The 18,677-nt window shown below is 30.6% G+C and overlaps 1 protein-coding gene across 7 annotated transcripts in view; it reads right to left on the reverse strand.

Annotated features, from left to right (window-relative positions):
* The window catches only part of LOC129788381 (tyrosine-protein phosphatase Lar), a 138,745-nt gene that overhangs the window by 26,938 nt on the left and 93,130 nt on the right, over positions 1–18,677 (reverse strand). For 6 of the 7 annotated variants that reach the window (XM_055824359.1, XM_055824362.1, XM_055824357.1 and 3 more), the window contains 7 exons: positions 18,461–18,611; positions 17,169–17,269; positions 13,252–13,444; positions 12,863–13,013; positions 10,808–10,944; positions 8,673–8,969; positions 936–1,075 (listed from right to left, as the gene is read on the reverse strand). In XM_055824359.1, the coding sequence (XP_055680334.1) occupies positions 936–1,075; positions 8,673–8,969; positions 10,808–10,944; positions 12,863–13,013; positions 13,252–13,444; positions 17,169–17,269; positions 18,461–18,611 (1,170 nt within the window). The remainder of the gene's footprint in view (positions 1–935; positions 1,076–8,672; positions 8,970–10,807; positions 10,945–12,862; positions 13,014–13,251; positions 13,445–17,168; positions 17,270–18,460; positions 18,612–18,677) is intronic. The other variant, XM_055824364.1, reaches the window with a different exon arrangement.

Raw genomic sequence — 18,677 nt, forward strand, 5'->3', positions numbered from 1 at the left:
GAAACACCATACTAATTAGCTGTGAAGTTATAACATTTAGTAAAAGTAAAAAAAAAATGTAAGCTGCTCGGTACTTGATAGTAAAAAATCTATGCTGCTGCTGCTTATGTCTAAAACATCCTAAGCTGCTGCTGCTCAAATTAAAATTAAAAAAATAAATTTGAGCTGCTGCTGCTCGAAAAAAAAGCTCGACTGCTTGCTCGAGCCGGCTCGAGCTAAGCTTGCTTGGGTCTCTGGTTCCGACGCCCCTGGTCAAACGTTAAATAAATAAAACTTTAAATGTCAGATAAAAAAACTAATCAATCGTTAAAAAATGTATAATGTAAAAAATACGTCAAATTTTTAAACGTAAAGAGATATGTCAAGCACTAAAAAAAAATGGATCGTGATACGTCAAATGTCAATTTGAAAGGGTATTTTCTAACGTCTATGACAAAATGTCAAACGTTGACAGAAAAATCTCATACACTAAGAAATATTTTAACCGCAAGAAAAGGCACGTTAATTGTTAGGAAATAAATGTCAAATATTAAATTTAAAAATCGCTAAACGTTAGAAAATGAATGACTAACCTTGAAAATTTCTTTTCAAATGTTAATTAAACGTTAAAATGTCAATTCTAACGTCAAACGTTAGAAATGTACATACAATCAAAAATTATTTATCCAAATTTTTATAAACCTCAATTTCTAAAAAAAAAAACGTTTTTTGAATAAATTTTTAACGTTTATGGAATTAATTTAATTTTTAAAACTATCCCCCTAAGTAAATTTCTGGCTACGCCCCTGAATTTTCCACGGAATAAAATAATAAGTATAACAATTTGATGCTTTTTTTGCAGAAATTATGCATTATGTATTGATTACAGAATGATATAAATTCTTTTAAAAATTTATTCTAAAATTGATTTGTGAGATATATGTGTGTGTTCTTACCTCTTCTTTGAGTTCCTGGATGTGAATATGATAGCCACGGATGATACCATTGCGATCTTTCTCAACTGGCGGTTTCCAACTCACGTGAATTGATGTGGAATTGAGTGGGATTGCCTTCACGTCCTGTGGATCTCCGGGCACTGAGGTATCATTACATTTGACACGTTTACAGGTGGAAAAGCAGAAGGAGAAGAAAAAGCCACAGTATTAGACATCGAGCAATCACTTTTCTTTCGCACAAGAAAATTTTCTTCTTTTTTTTCTTCATCTCTAAGAGATCGACAAAATTATATAGTAAAGTTTTTATTTTTATTTTTTTTAAGTAAGAGAGAAAGTATTGTGTTTCTGATCCGAAATTAGCCATGTTGCCAATATCAAACCTCTGAAGCGTTCATTTTCTTATTCATTTTTCTTCTCTTGAGATTGTTTTATTTATTTTTTCACTGACCAATTTGGCTTATCCACTAATATTAATAATTATTTTTAAAAGCAAATTAATATAAATATTATTCTTCTTTTTTTTGCGATACATTTGAATACCAAAAATGAGTCTTTTTTACGATTTTTTTTTGTTTCGCAGACATACCTGGCCTCCAAGGCAATTTTTCTTTCTTTATAATACTTAAGATTTCGATTTAATAAAAAGAAGCAACTCAATATCATTGATAAATCAATTTTTCTTTTATAAAGCGCAAAAGGGTACCTATATAATATATGTTTTCTTACTCCATAAAAATCGTTCAACTACATAATTTCAATGGTTAATGCAGGAAATAAATCTTTCAAGATAAAAAAAATTAAGTAATCTTATATATAAGGGGAAGAATTTTCTTTTTAAGTAAAAATGGTACAGGGTGGTGTAAAATATACTTTGTGATTAAATTAATTCAAATTAATTGACTTAATTGACTTATTAATTGAATTTTCAATTAATTCCACAAGAATTCCCGCCTTATTTGGAGCCGAGAAAAAAAAGAAGAATTCTCAATAAGAATCAAAATTTATTTCCCACCACCCTGTACCACGCATAATGTAAATAAATAAGAAATAAGGTGAAAATGAGAATTATTATCTCTACGATTTTCCACTTTTGAGGGCATATAATAATAATAATTCCTCAGCAGCAAAGAAGATGATGAAATAAATTTCAATGACAATGAAAATAAATTATTTTTCTTTTTTTACTAAAGGCGCACTTTATCTTTTCTTTTCTATATTATAAAAAAAAATTTCACACACACACGAGAGAGATTTTTTTGTTTGCTTTTTGGTACTCACTCTTTGCATCTGCATGAGGGCACAATCCATTAACAACGTTTCGTGTGCGTGTTTTAAGAGTTTTTCGTGGATTTTTTTTAGATCAGTTTGTGCGTACACCCCCGAAGAGGGATTTTGATGAAAAGTTTGTTTTTTTTTTGCGGAAAATTCCCACCGGAAAATAAATGATTTATCATTTTGCAACAAATTTTTGCGAGAGCGAGTTATGTTTTTTTTTATTGCGATCATTTGATTGGCAGCGGATGGGGAAGATTATCGAGAGATGGTTTTTACACGCATGAAGAAATTTGTGGGGGATGAACATCGCCAGCGAGTTTAGAAAGAGACACACAGAAAAAAAGACAGAAAAAAGTCATTAAAAATTATTTTGGAGTATTTTCTTTTACATTAACGAGAATTGTTGAAAAAAAGAGAAAAGTTTTATATTCATGATAGTTTGAAAAAACAATTCTAATTTGCTGGAAATTTTTTTCTCAAAGTTTTTTTTCTCTATTTTATTTGGGTTAAAATATTCATTATATTGCAGAGACACAAAAATCAATACGCAAATACAAGTTCTGGCTAGAATGTTATATGTATATAATGTTGGAATATTGCATGAAAAGGGGTAAGAAGTTAGAGTACTCTACAGAAAAAAAAGTCCATTATCATGTAAGTAAAATGCTGTCGAATGAAGTGAAATGGGGGAAAAATTGTCTGAGGAGTTCCGAGTCCATTTAAAAATCAATTAGGAGATTCTAAAAGCACGATAGGGGAGTTTTGTAATTATCATTCGTAAATTTTATTTTGAACACTCTCTCTCTGTAAAACTTCTTGAACGATGTGGCATCATTTACATTGGAAACTCCTGCCAGAGAATGTTTTTTTGTGTTCTTAACTTCAGCTTGTTGTTGCCATTCAAAACTCAAATACACTCAACTCGCAAAATATACAACCACATCACGCGATTATGAATTACCAGCAAATAATTGTTAGCTTTAGAATGCAACTCGTCACACAATTTCTTCCCCCTCACCACCTCAAATACCAATTTTTTTTATTATTATATAAATTCCACTCTCTCGGTATTTTCTCTCAATGGTAGCTCTCAACCTTTAAAGGAGAAAAAAAGTCAAAAAAAGAATGAAGAAAGCTACGTATATGTATGCAAAAAATAAGGGAGCGTGTGCCACTTATAAATTACGATGCCATATGACGATTCATCCTTTGGCGACAATTTTATTGTTGCAATTTTACTATAAATGCGCTGAAAAAACTCTTCAGTGCTCTCTCTCACTTTCTCTCTCCGCTAAACGATTTCTTATACATATAAACTCTGTATACCTATATATTCATTATTTATATATAGAGAATTATTATGAAGAAATGAAAAATAAGTGTGATTTTTCAACACCAAAAAAATAAATAATGATGATGTGTGTTTGATTTTTCAACCAATGTTTTGTTCGTATATTATGTAAGAAAATGCACCAAAAGGAGGAGAAATAAAAAACATAAAAATCGACTGTTTAAATTGCCTTTTCACTCGCACATGGCTAATTGCATTTATCGTCATGTTCAAAAGGTAATGAGCTTAGGATTTTTTTTCTCTAAAGAATACCTTTGTATCAAGTTTAGTTGAGGAGCTTTCTTTTCTTTTGGCTTTTAGCGAGTTCTTTTAGGTCATTTTAGTACCCTAATCTATATGAGAACAGGAGAAAAATTTTAATTTTATCAATAAATTACATGAAGCTTGTTTGAAAATATTTAAAGGGAAAAAATTGGGCAATAATAAGCTTTTTTAGAGATTTCTTATATAATTTTATTTTCCGATATATAGGTTGAATAAAAATTAATTCCGTGAATCAGATTCTAACCCATATAGGCCTGAATATCCTCCATTTTATCCAAATAAATATTTTTTATTAGTTCTTTGTTTTATTCAAATAACTTCTAAAACGGTTAAATAAATAATTCATTAATTGGTCAAAAATCAACTACTAACGTTTTGCCCGTTTAACCGTTCAAATAATTGTGGTTAAGGGATGATCATCAGGGATAATAGCATTGCTTCTATTTAATAAATAAATAATTTTAGTTGAACGAAATAGATTTTTAAAAATTGTCAAGAAGTTTAATTTCAAACAAAGTTTCAAATATTTATTTAATAAAATCATCTAAATAAGTTATTTCTCAATCAAACTTTTTAAAAATTCACGTAATAATTTCTAAAACTCTACCTCTAACCGAATCCATTCAGATTTAGTATTAAGTCAAAGTTAGGAGTATAAACCTGTTAACTCCCTTTAGTATATTTTTTTTTCAAAATTGCTTGTTTGAGAAATATTTTGGGAATTCTTTCGAATTGTTTTGTCATCCTTACCCCACAAGCAAATTTTTTTTTCCATTTAAAATCAACTCTAGTCGTTTAATCGATCAAATAAATTTAGTTGAGCAAAATCGACTAATTGCTTAAACGGATAACTAACCAATTAAGCAATTAACTCGGTTTAAGTCAATTTAATCAGTTAACTTGATTTTTTCTGTCAATCTACAACTGATTATTCCAAGATCTAATTCTTATGCTTTGAAAAAATTACTCAAAACTACATTTCAAAGATTCTTTGGAAAAAAAATCCCTCACATGATAACTTTTTGAACATAACTGTATGTTTTCAAACAAAATTTCCTTGTTTGCTACTGATTTTTAATTTCTATGTGGAAGGGAAAATATTGAACCTGCCTTGTGTTGCCTAACCTTTTTTTTATTTCACTCTCTCTCTATCGATGAAAGGGGACGACGATGGTGTATTGAAAAAAAAATATATCAGAGATTTTGTGTATAAAATGTAAATATTTTGCGATTAAATCAATATTTGAAATTCTATAAAAGAGAATTTTTAATTTGAAACTGCAGGATTTTATTATAAACCTGCCAGTTTATTAGTTTTTCTTGCACCGGGATTTTTTCATATTGAATCAAGACAATTGGTATTCAAATGTCGTTTATTTCGAAGCATTATTTCATTTTTTCTTTTTCTTTACCCTGATATAACCAACATAATTTTGCCCAAGTTTCCTGAAGAACACAATTTGTTTTTATTTAATAATCTAAAATTATTTTTTTCTTAATAAACTTTTAACCCTTTTTCTATTTATTTAAAACTCAAAAAACCCAAACAATTTTCACGCCACACGCAGATTTCTTTTATTTTTTCAAATTTATTTTTAATCACACTCAAATCACACCATACACACAAAGTAATGAAAAACAAAACTATTTAAAAAAAAAACAGCAAAACTTCATTACAGCGAATTTCACTTCTGCATATTTCATGACTTGATAATAAAATACGTTAAAAAAAAGGAAAAACTCAAAATGTGAAATAAAGAGATGTGCAGAAAAAATTGTGCAATTTTATTTATTTATTATTTTTTTGGTGCAAAAAATTCACAGTGTGGTTCCTAAAAAAGACATTGAAAAACCACGTACGAAAACATCAACTATCATCCTCAAAATGCTCATAAAAAGTAGCTCAAATACAAAAATAATAAATAAAAATATTGTAAATAATCATTATTTTTTTAAAAATATATTTATATTTATATTAAAACAAGTGCTGAGAGAATGGAGTGATTTTTCCTTAATTTATATATATTTTTTATATGCTTATCTTTTCGTCATAATGAAGTTTTATTGAGCTGTTCTTTTTTTTCTCTGAAATTGCTTTTTCATTTCTCACTTAAATTTTTCCAAAAAATAGTGCAACAAATTAAATTGTGCTCTTTACCGTTCGATTAAAAAGGGCAACAAGTAGTATTATATATATAAAATTAAAAAATCAAAATAAAGTGCTTGGTGCGTGATTCAATAAATATCATACCACAAATAAAATTGAAAATAACGTGATTTTTTGGAATATATTTATTTATTTTTTTTTCTGTAGTTGTTTAAGGCAAACTAAACCCCACTCTCTATTATTTTTTTTAAAATGGTTTTAAAGCCAATGCGAAAAATGTTTCAAAGCTCTGCTTTTTTGCCAAAAAAATTTGCTTTTCTTTTGATAATTTTTTTTTGTGTGTAGCATTTTATAGGTGCTTAAGCATGCATTTGTGCGCATTTTGAATCTCAATCGTCCCAATTATTATTTTTTTCTCTAATTTTCTTTTTATGTTTTCTTTCAATGGTGAATGTGAAATTTTTTAGTCAAGTCGCGAAATAGTGTGAGATATTTTGTGAAATTCTGAATTTAATAAAAAAATAAGAAAATTTCTCCACATTTCTTTAAAAAAAAGAGGAAATCTTATCAACGACAAGAGGTTTTGCTTCTTCTTCACTTGTCTAAATATTTGCCCATCTTCCGTGCACAGAGACATGATTTTAAATTCATGAATTTAATAAATGCTTCGACTTTCTCATATTTTTCTTATACTTATATACGTTTTATATTCTCTTCCTTCTCTGACACTCAACTTCTCGGTTTCCTCATTGAAAATTTTCTCAAATGCATTTTTCTCACACCTTCAACTATCACGTTTCTGTGCATTGAAGATTTTTCTTTTTTTCTTCTTTTTTTTGCTAAGGTGCGGGGTGTTTGATTTTATTATTTTTTACCAAAAAAAAAAAATAGAAAAAGAAAAATAAAAACGTGACGGGGTAGAGATTTACTGGTATTTCAAAAGTATAGATATATGGTGAAGAAATCCAACATAAGTTCATGCAAGAAAATAATATGTCATTAAAGAAGTTTTTTTTCTTCTTCTTCTTTTTCTTTCGCCAAAATTAAAAGTGCTTGTTTGTGCAGAAAAAAAGAAAGTTTGATTGCAAAATAGCAAAAATGCTTCTTTTTTTATCAAACTTTTTCTCATAAATATTTTTTTTTGTTACTCTTGTTCTTTCCAGAAATCATAGATTATTTTTTTTTACACATTGAAAAATTAAAAATAAAACTTTGGAAAAAACATTAAATGAAAAGAAAATTATAATTTTCTCATTAAAACCAGACAAACTGTGAGGTGTGAGTTTAGTAGTTAAAAAAAAAGAGACAACAAAATTTGGTGCGCAGAGACAATACTAATAAGGTTTATTAGCTTTTGTTTTTTTTTAGCTGCATACTTGGTGAAAAACAAAAATAACGCACTAGTGATAGAGTGATAAAAAAATCATACCACAAAAATCTGGTGCATTTGTGTTCTCTATCCAAGGATTCATTTTTTTTTCATCATCATCATAATGCAATGTGCCAATAATTGTGAGAATATTCATTTTCAAAAATCAACCAAAAAAAAAAAAAGTACACAAAATAAGAAATCAAATTAAATCCTGGCAATAGAAATTAGGAAAACAAAAAAATAGAAACATATGCGAGTGTCGGCCAATATATAGTGATAAGAAACGTACGCTCTAATTTTTTGTGAAGTGATAAGAAATCAGGGAAATAAAAGAAAATCTATATATACACATAGTGAAACTATATAAATCAAAAAATAAATATACTGTGCTTCAAAAAACACACGATTAATATATTAATAAAAAAAAATTATTTGCAAAGATTTATTACAAATATTTTTTGTGAATTAACTTTCAAGAGAGACAAAGAAAAAAACCTTAAGCCCGTTTTGGCATAGTCCTTTGAAGGGGGAACCTTTGTGTTGGATCCAAAGTGAAATTAAATAAAAAAATTAATTATATATTATTGATACATATGCATTAGTTTGTTTTTTTCTCTCAAAATATCGGGTGGATTTTCAAAAAAAACTTTTTTTTCTTTTCATTTGTTCTTGCTCTCCCACAAAAATGTGCTGCAAAAAATATTCATTGTGCACGATTAGAGAAAGACAGCGTGGAAAAAAAGAATTTGTTAAAAAAGTTTGATTAGTATAAAAATATATAAATATATATAGCAATATAGACATCAAAAATCACATTGTCTATGTCAAAAAATATATATATATATGTATAAAATGGTATAAAATTTGCAACTCTGCGACAACCTGAAATTTCAAAAATTCATTAAAAAATTTCCTTTCAAAAAGTCATAGGATTCATTTTTTTTTGCTTTTTTTCAAATGAAAATGGAAAAACCAAGGAGATGTGAAAGAAAAATTGATAAAAATAATAATACAAAATGTTAAAAACAAAACCAAATATATAGAAAAATTCCAATGAAATAAAACAAACTCAAGAGAAAACTTAAAAATAAATAGAAAATAATTTTTCTTTTCAAAAATAATACTTTTAAAATAAATACAAAAAAATCCCAATTTTCTTTTAAAAACACCATAAAACGAATAGTTAACAAAAAAAACTCTTTCAGTTTGAAAGAAAAATCACATTAAAGAAAGAAAAAAAATCAGAAACAATAATATGAAAAAATAAAATAAAAATGAAGATTTCGTGATAAAATGATTTCTTTTTTTTTTCTTCTTGATAAAACATTTAAGTAGAGAGAGAGAAAGATATGGTAAGATTTTACATACCATCTTCATGCGTACGGACTGTGACGGGGTAGGATTTCGGTCCATCGCCAACGCTTGTGCCAGCAAGCACCCAAATCTTGTATTCAGTCCACTTTTTCAATTCATCCAACACGATTTCAGTTGTATTCAATGTTGTTACAGTGGCCTCACTATCCGACTGACCAGCCTCCACAAAGAACACTTTGTAATAGATTATTCGTCCATTGGAGCGCTCAATTGGGGGTGGTTGCCACGAAATCGCAATTGTTGTTGCACTTGTGGCTTCGGCCGTTATATTGCGAGGCGGTGCTCCAGGTACTACGGTTATTATTGGGAATTTTTGTTCATTCAAACATAAAAAAAGTTTCCTTTTCACAAATTAAATAACATAAAAAAAATAAAAGGAAAATGAAAATAATTTTGGGAGAATAATAAAAAAAAACATCAGAAAATAAATTGAATTAGGAAGAACACAAAGAGACTAAATAAGAAGGATTCTTTTTGTAAATAAAATGAAAAGAATTATTTTAAATGGACAAGAAAATTGCAACCGAAATTATTTTTTAAACTTAATTTTTTTTAAACTTATAACACTTGAAACAATTTATACAAAATCAAAGTTTTAAAATAAATTAAGTTAATGTTGGTAAGTTAAAAAGTTTAATAATTAAGTAAATTTAAGTTAACATCTGTTAACCTTATAAAACTTAAAACAAATTATCAAAAATATTTAATAAATAATTAAAATTTTAAAATAAATTGATAAAGTAGAAAACAATATGAAAAATTTCAGCAAAATAGAAGAATAATCAAATAAAGATAAAGATTCTTGTCCAAATTTTCTTTTCGTAAACTCAAAAAGGAAAAACTAAATAAACCAAAAAATGGGATTTGTAATAAAACGAATAAGGTCTCACTTGAATGTTTCCTGGAATTTACAATGTTTTTTTTTTATAAAAATCAATTGATTAAACTGCGAAATCAAGTGATTTCCAAACAGTTTTCCAATTATTTTAGCTTTTGTTTTCTTCTTTTTTTTCTTTGTCAAAGATACCAACACAAATCTTTTCATACAGGAAAAAACTTCAACACAGATCAAAGAGATATATAGAAAAGAAATCAAAAAAGGGAAAACAATAACACTCTGACAAACTAAAAGCTCTTTTTCTTCTCTCTCATTTCTCTTTTTTTTTTGCTCTTTTAGTTCAAAAACTAAACAATATAAAAATATTTATCTTATTTTATTGTTCTTTTTTTTCTTCTTCTTCTTTTCTTCAAGTAAAATACCATACATTCAGTATTATATTTAAGAAAATAAATAAATAAATAAAGAAATCAGTGCTCTTTGGTGCAGACATAAAGAAAACAAAAATTTCATTGAAAAAATAATGACATGCACTTTACTTTCGTCAGAGGAACAACAAAAAAGAAGTAGTAGAGTCCTTCAGGCATTCGTACGACACTCACTCAAAAGCCATATATAGGTTGTCCCACCCCCTTGTGTGTGTGTATAAAACTACACCCACACACACCCCCATCAAATGGTATGACTTCTTTTGCTTTTGCTTTGCCGTCACTACCATTTTTTTCTTCTTTTTCTCATCGTCTATCGCATCAATTGTGAATGAAATCTCAATTGTAGTTCTTGTTTTGTTTTGCCTACATAATGCATAGTCTTGTTTCTCTTTGCTTAGGGTTGATATTGCTGGCATGATAATATAATTCTTTTATATTTTTTTGCTTCAAACAATATGTAGAATAAATAATATTTTCTGATGTTCTTTTTTTTTTGTTTGATGTTGTTGAACAAAATGGAAAATTCCATTTTCCCCAATTTAAATTCATTTAATAGAGGAATTGTATTTCATGCAAAAATTATGAACCACCCGCTTGAGAGGTAGGTACATGGATAAACTTTTAGTAGTCCACCCACAATTTTACCTGGTTCCACTGGGCATTGAATAATTTATTGATATCACTTAAACTATTCTCCGTGAAAATTCTCCCATCACACAAAATTTCACTAATAAAAAAAATTCCCCCAACGTTTTCTTCTTCATCTTTTTTTTTTTAATCTATGTTCGTCAACACTATCTAATGGTCTTCCCCCATTTGCAGTTGGGGAATTTCATAAGAAAAAAAAATTATCATCTTACCATACTGCTTCGTGCGAACTGGAATTGGTGGTGTTGTAGCACCTTCACCGCGTTGCGATCTCGCGGCCAGCCAAATATAGTAGAGAGTGTCGGGATATAATCCAGACAAATTGTGACTCTCGGTATTGCCAATGCGTCTGCATGGGATGAAGGTGAAAAAAAAGAGAGGGGGTGAGAATATATATGGGATGAAGGTATATCTATTTTAAATTGTGCTATAGTGTTCTAGAGGTATGTTGTGGTTTTATACTACATACATATGTATGCAGAGAATCTCCATATCAAGCACTTTTAGTGAAATTAGCCAGGGGAATCGCATGAAAAATTAATTGAGATTTTCCCTCTATTTATAGGATGAGAATATCCCCTTCAACCCTTCTTTTTTTTCTCGCGCATAAAGTTTAGGATTTGTTGAATTTATTGAATTTTTATCCTGAATTATGGAACAGCTCCTGGTATGAAAGAAGCATACGCAGCATATATTTTTATTCCTATTTTTCTGCAATATTTCATACACATTTATCTTCTATATACTGTTAAAAAAATGAAATGTTCATTTAAAAATTTGCTATATAGACGTGATGGTTATGAGACATTTTATTTGAAATTAAGTACATAGTCATTTGCATATCTTTACAAAAAATAAACACGAGGTGGTAGTTCTATATGGGGAAATTCTTAAGAAAAATATAGAACTTTTCAAGGCAAACTTTAAGTTTAATCTACAAGAATTTGAAGAAAGTGATTAAGATTGTGATGATTCAGAGACTATGTATACGGTACACACACTACCCTCAAAAAGTTTCCGAGCAAGCAAAAATGGGGTAGTTTTTAAGGTAAATCTCAATCAACTATATCTCCGGTTTTGGTCAACTGATTTTCAAAAATCTACCAATTTTGGAAAGGTACATTTCTCACCTTTCCAAAACTGATAAAGTGTTAAAAACCGGTTAAACCTTTAATTTTTGACAGCCATTTTGGTAAACGTAGACTAAAGATTTTTTTTTCTAAAATTTCACAAATTTTCTCTTTAACCCCTTGAAAATCGTCCGCTAGTGAAACGATTTTGACAAATAGGCTATCACTGAAAAGGTAATTTAATCCCCATATCGACTCTGGTAAATTTATGAAAATCGGTTAATCGATTCGGTTTTGGCTTCTCTTTTTTTTAAACGAAATTTAAAAATTACGTTTTTGAGTATATCTGTGGTTAACCGATTTGTATAAAATAGGATTCAAATAACCTTAGGGAGGGGTGGGTGTTAAAAAAAAAAAAGGATTCAAATAAAGGCTAATCATGTCCTCTAACTTAAAAAAAAATTTAAGGAGATTTTACAAAACCGTTTTTTTTTTTAATTTGGACGCCTTTAATGCTACTAAATGCTTCTGATTGTTGAGTTTGTTTCCATTTTCGTTATAGTTTCTTTCCAATTTTGAGTTAACTAAGAATTAGCCAAGTAATATTGGAAAATCGTAGTTTCAAGAATTTCGAACAAAAAATTAAAAATTTATTGTACGGAAAAAAAAAATGATTTGAAATTCTCATATTTTGGACATTTTCCCTAAGAATTTAAACCATTTGCCTATGCATATTTGATAAACCTTCTATGTGATACATAATCACTAAAATAAACATAATGTTGTATGTACAATAATTAATGTATTTTTTGATAACAAGCAAATTGATTTGTAGACAATAATATTGGACTAAATTAGCATTTTTAATCATGTTGCTTAAATAAATACCTTCCTTAAACTAATTCAATTGCCAATAACATTGATTTAGAGAGCTTAAAAGCCCATTAAATTAATTAGATAATCCCATATGTGAGTCTGTGTATACATATCACAGTGCTTTAACCTATCATTTTCTGGTCAAAGCGAAAATCAATCAATGAACACAAAATTAGAATGAATGGTTTTTGCGGGGGGTGGTTTAAATTCCACCCAAAATATGGCACATAGACTGTATACCTACATACATATGTAAAGTATGTATATACATATAGTGCATTGCATGATGGTTTGAATTGAATGAAAGATAAATATACTCACTTATGGTGCTGCTCATTGGCATATGTATCATTCCAATATAGTTCATAGTGAACAATATTTTCACCGGAATGCAATGGTTTCGACCAAGATAGAGTCACAAATGTCTCTCCAATATCAATTGCCCGGAAATTGCTTGGTTGCGACGGTACGCCTGGGTGAGATTGCAAAACAAAATCAATTATTGCCATCCATAAAATTTAATAAATTATTCACAAATCATACAACCCCCCAGTCACATACCTCCTTCTTCTACATACACATAACATTCATGCCATTTTAATTCACTTTGGCATCTCCCCAAAGTTCTCAATCTCACTCTCTTTCTGTTCTTTTTTTTTTTTAAACAACATACAAACAATTCTTCTCTTCATGGAAGCTCAATTAATTACCTTGTTGGGTTTTTACTTGCACCGGATTCGACATTGGTCCGGGACCCATAGACGTGAATGCTTGCACACGGACTGTGTAAATGGCGTGTGGCGTTAATTCAGATATTGTTGTTAACTCGCTATTGTCTACCATTTGTGAATCCCACGATGCCTCCGGTTGATTTGGATTTGTCGTATAGTAGACTTTATAGCCCTTAAATTGGAAAAGGGGGTAAAAACATCACGTTGTTGGACAATTATATCAACACTTCAAACAAACTTCCCATCTCCACTTTCTTTTCATCGTGCAAACACTCCATTTTCCCCCACCCCCAACCCCCCTCATACCATTTCACTATATGTATGTGCCGATTTACTCAAGAACGCGCAATGTATTTACGGAGAGACGAGGAAGCTACGAGAGGGGTGTGCCATTGAGGCCCAAAACATCCCAATAGATATCCGTCAAGTGGAACAAATGGACCTTTTTATCGAGTTTACTGTCCTTTTTATCTACAAAATTCACTTTTCGTCCCCACCTACTCCCCCCAAAAAACACCTCCCCGCCCCCGTCCCCGTAAACGTAGTAAATGGATAACAATAAAAGTTTTCTTTTTTTTTTCTTTACGAGAAAGAAGAGAAAAATGTTGTTGACTTTTTTTTTTTATATATATGGTACATTGAGGATGAAATGTTTGAGAATAATATTTTGATGTTGCATTGCGAGGGTGTGTGCGTCAACAAGACGATGTAAATCCTCAATCACAAAGGACACATCGCCTCACTTAAATCCATACAAACAGCAATTGCCACAAAAATCCCTTTGTGTCCTTTTTTTTTGAGGGAAATTAAGGATTAAGTTATGTTTGCATTTGTGATAATATAAGCGCGAGAGCTTTCAATATCGATGGGAATTTTATGGATGCTTTGAAAATGATGTCAGATGAGATTTATCATCGGAATGTTGATTTAAAGGATTCAAAAAAATTGATTATAATAAAAGGAAATGTGTCTGTGCTGAAGAAATTCCTTCGTAGTGTTATATTTTGTTGTTCTTTCATTTTTAACGTATACTTTGGTTGTCAGACACTTTATGTGTAATTTTTGTGCCTGAAGAAAGAGGAAAACTAATCCCGTGAAACGTCAGATTAAAATAAATTGAGAAAATAGTCATTTCCTTAATGACTATTTTTGAGCATAATAACTACCGATTAATTTGACTGTGTTGGCGAATAATCCGAATAGATCTACTGGATGGATTTTAATGGGGTAAAAAACAAATGAAAGACGAAGCATTAGCGGAGAATGTACCGGAACAGATTTTAGAATCTCGACTCAGAAGCTGTGAAAAGTAGACAAATATTCTTATTTATTTTTCTCAACTTCTGAGTCGAAATCCTAAAATCTATTCCGGTACATTTTCCACTGATTCTTCCTCTTCCATTTGCTTTTTACCCCATCAAAATCCATCCAGTAGATCCTGAGAAAAACCTACCTTTGTGTTTTGAGGAAAATCTCAAGATGGCGTCGCATATTAGATGGCGTAAAGTGATTTTCTTACTCTTCAATAATTAAGTCTTTAAATGTGACCAACACCGGAAAACCAAGTTTAAGAAAAGTTCTATATGATAAAGTACTGAATACATTAGGAAATATATAAGGTATATAAATATAAATGTAAATGCAAAGTAAAATATAACGGTAAAATATAAATATGTATATATAACTACATGGTACAGATTAAGGAGAAAAGGGAATGTACATGGTAAGTTTCTCTTACGGGCTGTGATTCTTCCTTCAGTGATCAGTCTAAGTGTGATATTTGATATAAGTTTGGTGGTGCAAACTCTGGGGGAAGGCTAACTCGCGCATTGGCTGTGATTCGTGGCGCGAGTCATCCTTCCCCAGAGTTTGCACCACCAAACTTATATCAAATATCACACTTAGACTGACCTCTGAAGGAAGAATCACAGCCCGTAAGTGAAACTTACCATGTACATTCCCTTTTCTCCTTAATCTGTACCATGTAGTTATATATACATATTTATATTTTACCGTTATATTTTACTTTGCATTTACATTTATATTTATATACCTTATATATAAGGCGCCCCGCTTCGCGGGGCGCCAAATAGTTAGCGTACTAATTAAATATGCAACTATATATATTTATATATTACCGTTATATTTTACTCTGCATTTATATTTATATACCTTATATATAAGGCGCCCCGCTTCGCGGGGCGCCTAAGAATTTGCGTATTAATTAAATAAAAAATTAAAACCATTATATCTCCTGAACGGCTCCATAGATTTTCTTAAATAACCTGTTGTTTGAAAGGTATTGACCTCAGCTATAACATACTGAAATTTTAACGAAATGCATAGTACAGTTTTTGAGATATTTAGACTTAAAAATTTTGGATATGCAAAATATTGACTTTAGCGCCTCTTGCGGTCATTTCTCAAAATTACAATGTTCTAGATATTTGTAGGGCTTCACGAAACCTTTCATTTGCGCTTGATTTGATCAAAATCGGACCAGTAGAACCCGAAATATTTAATGCTAATTTTGGAAGGCTATATCTCCTGAACGGCTCCATAGATTTTTTTAAATAACCTGTTGTTGGAAAGGTCTTGACCTCAGCTATAACATACTGAGATTTTAACGAAATGCATAGTACAGTATTTGAAATATTTAGACTTAAAAATTTTGCATATGCAAAATATTGACTTTAGCGCCTCTTGCGGTCATTTCTCAAAATTACAATGTTCTAGATATTTGTAGGGCTTCACGAAACCTTTCATTTGCGCTTGATTTGATCAAAATCGGACCAGTAGAACCCGAAATATTTAATGCTAATTTTGGAAGGCTATATCTCGAGAACGGCGACATAGATTTTCTTCATTTTTGGCATGGAGCTAGATAATATAGTCAACTATAACATACTGAAATTTCATCCAAATCTATCGTACAGTTTTCGAGATATTCATCGAAAACTAATCGAAAATTTTGTTTTTGATTTTTGACCCTCTAGTGGTCACTTTTGAAACTTTGGATGTTCTAGAAAGTTGTAGGGCTTGCTGAGAGCTTTCATTTGAGCTTGAGTTGATCAAAATCGGTCAAGCCGTTTAGCCAATATGGCCGCCACAATTTTTCATCGAAAATCGACCATAACTCGAAAACGGCTTGACCGATTTTGATCAACCCAGACTCAAATGAAAGCTCTCAACAAACCCTACAACTCTCTAGAACATACGAAGTTTCAAAAGTGACCGCTAGGGGGCCAAAAATCAAAAACAAAATTTTCGATAAGTTTTCGATGAATATCTCGAAAATGACGACATAAATTTTTTTCATTTTTTGATATGTTGTAGATGACCATATTATCTAGCTTCATGCCAAAAATGAAGAAAATCTATGGATCCGTTCTCGAGATATAGCCTTCCAAAGTTGGCATGTCATATCTCGGGTTCTACAAGTCCGATCTTGATCAACTCAAGCGCAAATGAAAGGTTTCGAGAAACCCTACAAATGTCTAGAACATTGCAAGTTCGAGAAATGACCGCAAGAGGCGCTAAAGTCAAAAACAAAGTTTTCGAAAATTTCGAACTCGAATTTTTCGAAAATGGCGACATAAATTTTTCTCATTTTTCGATATGTTATAACTGACTTCAAGACCTTTCAAACAAAAAAAAATTTATGAAAATCTATGGATCCGTTCTCGAGATATTGCCTTCTAAAGATTTCTTAGGGTATGACTGTTCTAATTTTCCCGATTTTGCGCGTATTTAAATTAATTCGCGTTCTAGTTTGCTCTCACAAAATTGGTACACTGAAAGAAACACAGCTCTCGTAAGCTTGGTCAGCTTACCAGTACATTATTCTATATACTTAACATATATAGCTAAGCTTCTACTACATCCGTAAAACTCACCGTAACTTGCCCATTTGGCGTTTCAGGTGGCTCCCAAGTAATAACCATCGTTGAAGAGCTGAGAGGACGCACTTGCACGTTTCTCGGCGCACTTTCCATTTCTAAATTGCACGAAGGAGAGATAAAATAAAAAAAAATTCACATTTTATTTTTCTTTTTATGAAAAAGATCTCTTACAGAGCTAAAATGCAACACACACACGAAGATGGACTTCACAAAAAGCTCCCAATATATATAATTCAAAAAATATATATTTGCAAAAATATTTATGAGAGAAACTTACTGGCACCTCCAGTTGTTTGGCTTTTTTTTTGGATGTACGCGGAAAGCGAGAGAGAAAAAAATGGGGTGAAGTATTGTCAAAATTAGGGGTGATTTTTCTTCACAAATAGAACCAATAATTCATTCAGTTTGCTGTATAATATACTTACAAAGAGAGAGAAAGAGAATCCAGTCAACAATCCCTCGGCATTTTGTTAGCAAAATGGGAAAATATTAAATAAATCCATTTTTTGGAGAGCTCTTTTTTTTTAAATCTACTTTAGGAGTTGAAAAAACGACTGTGTGAAATTTTCACGCAGCTTTTAAAAAAAATTGAATTTAATTACATTTACGTGGGATGAGTAAATAAATATGTATAAAAGGGAAATAGCATTTTCGAGTTTATTTTATTAAAAAAAAAAGTGATTTTCCAGAAAATTATACTTATTTTTTTCCCCTAAAATAAAGTTTTTAAATTTTCGCTAAAATCAAATTAAAAAAATGAAATTTTAACCCTAATCTCCTTTAATAGAACTCATGCAATAATGAGAGCTTGAAAATTAATAAAATCCTTTGCTGCAACATTTTAGCTTCTTCAATGAAGAATGTTTCGCTATTTCCTTGCACCATTGTGTTCTCTTTTAGTTTCCACCACCCACCCCCTCCAGCTGTATGACTGTCTGCAGCAATATACTTTGAGATATTAGCTGATTAGGATGTAATTGAGTGAAATTCCAACCTCCCCCCACCCACCCTTACAGTGCATTCACAACCTTCTTTCCTCCCCATGGGGTATATGGGAAAGACGTGCAAAGAGAGGGTGCAAAAATGTATATAAACACATTACTATCACACATGAAAATGGGAGCAGGGGGTATAATCATACACATAGTCGGGTATAGATGGTATTTGGTCGGTTGTGGTAATAAGACAGTCAAAGCAGTCACTTGGGGCCTTCTCCTTTTTCCCTTTACACCACACCACACACCATTATATTGGGGAGGGAGCAATAATTTACAAGAAATTATTACCTGTTTCACCCGTTGTGCATGTGGCTGGAATCGAAGGTGGTCCACGTCCAATATTGTTAACACCAATTACATAGAATTCATACTCTGTGTACGGACTCAGGCCACGGATAACATAAAACATCGTAATTATGCCACTTATTTCACTGAATGCCTGAAATTATTATTTATATCATGTGGTTTGTAAGTATTTAGTGTTCTGCACATTCTTCATATATCC

This window comes from Lutzomyia longipalpis, chromosome 2 (genome assembly GCF_024334085.1).
Source record: "Lutzomyia longipalpis isolate SR_M1_2022 chromosome 2, ASM2433408v1".
Taxonomy (NCBI): Eukaryota; Metazoa; Arthropoda; class Insecta; order Diptera; family Psychodidae; genus Lutzomyia; species Lutzomyia longipalpis.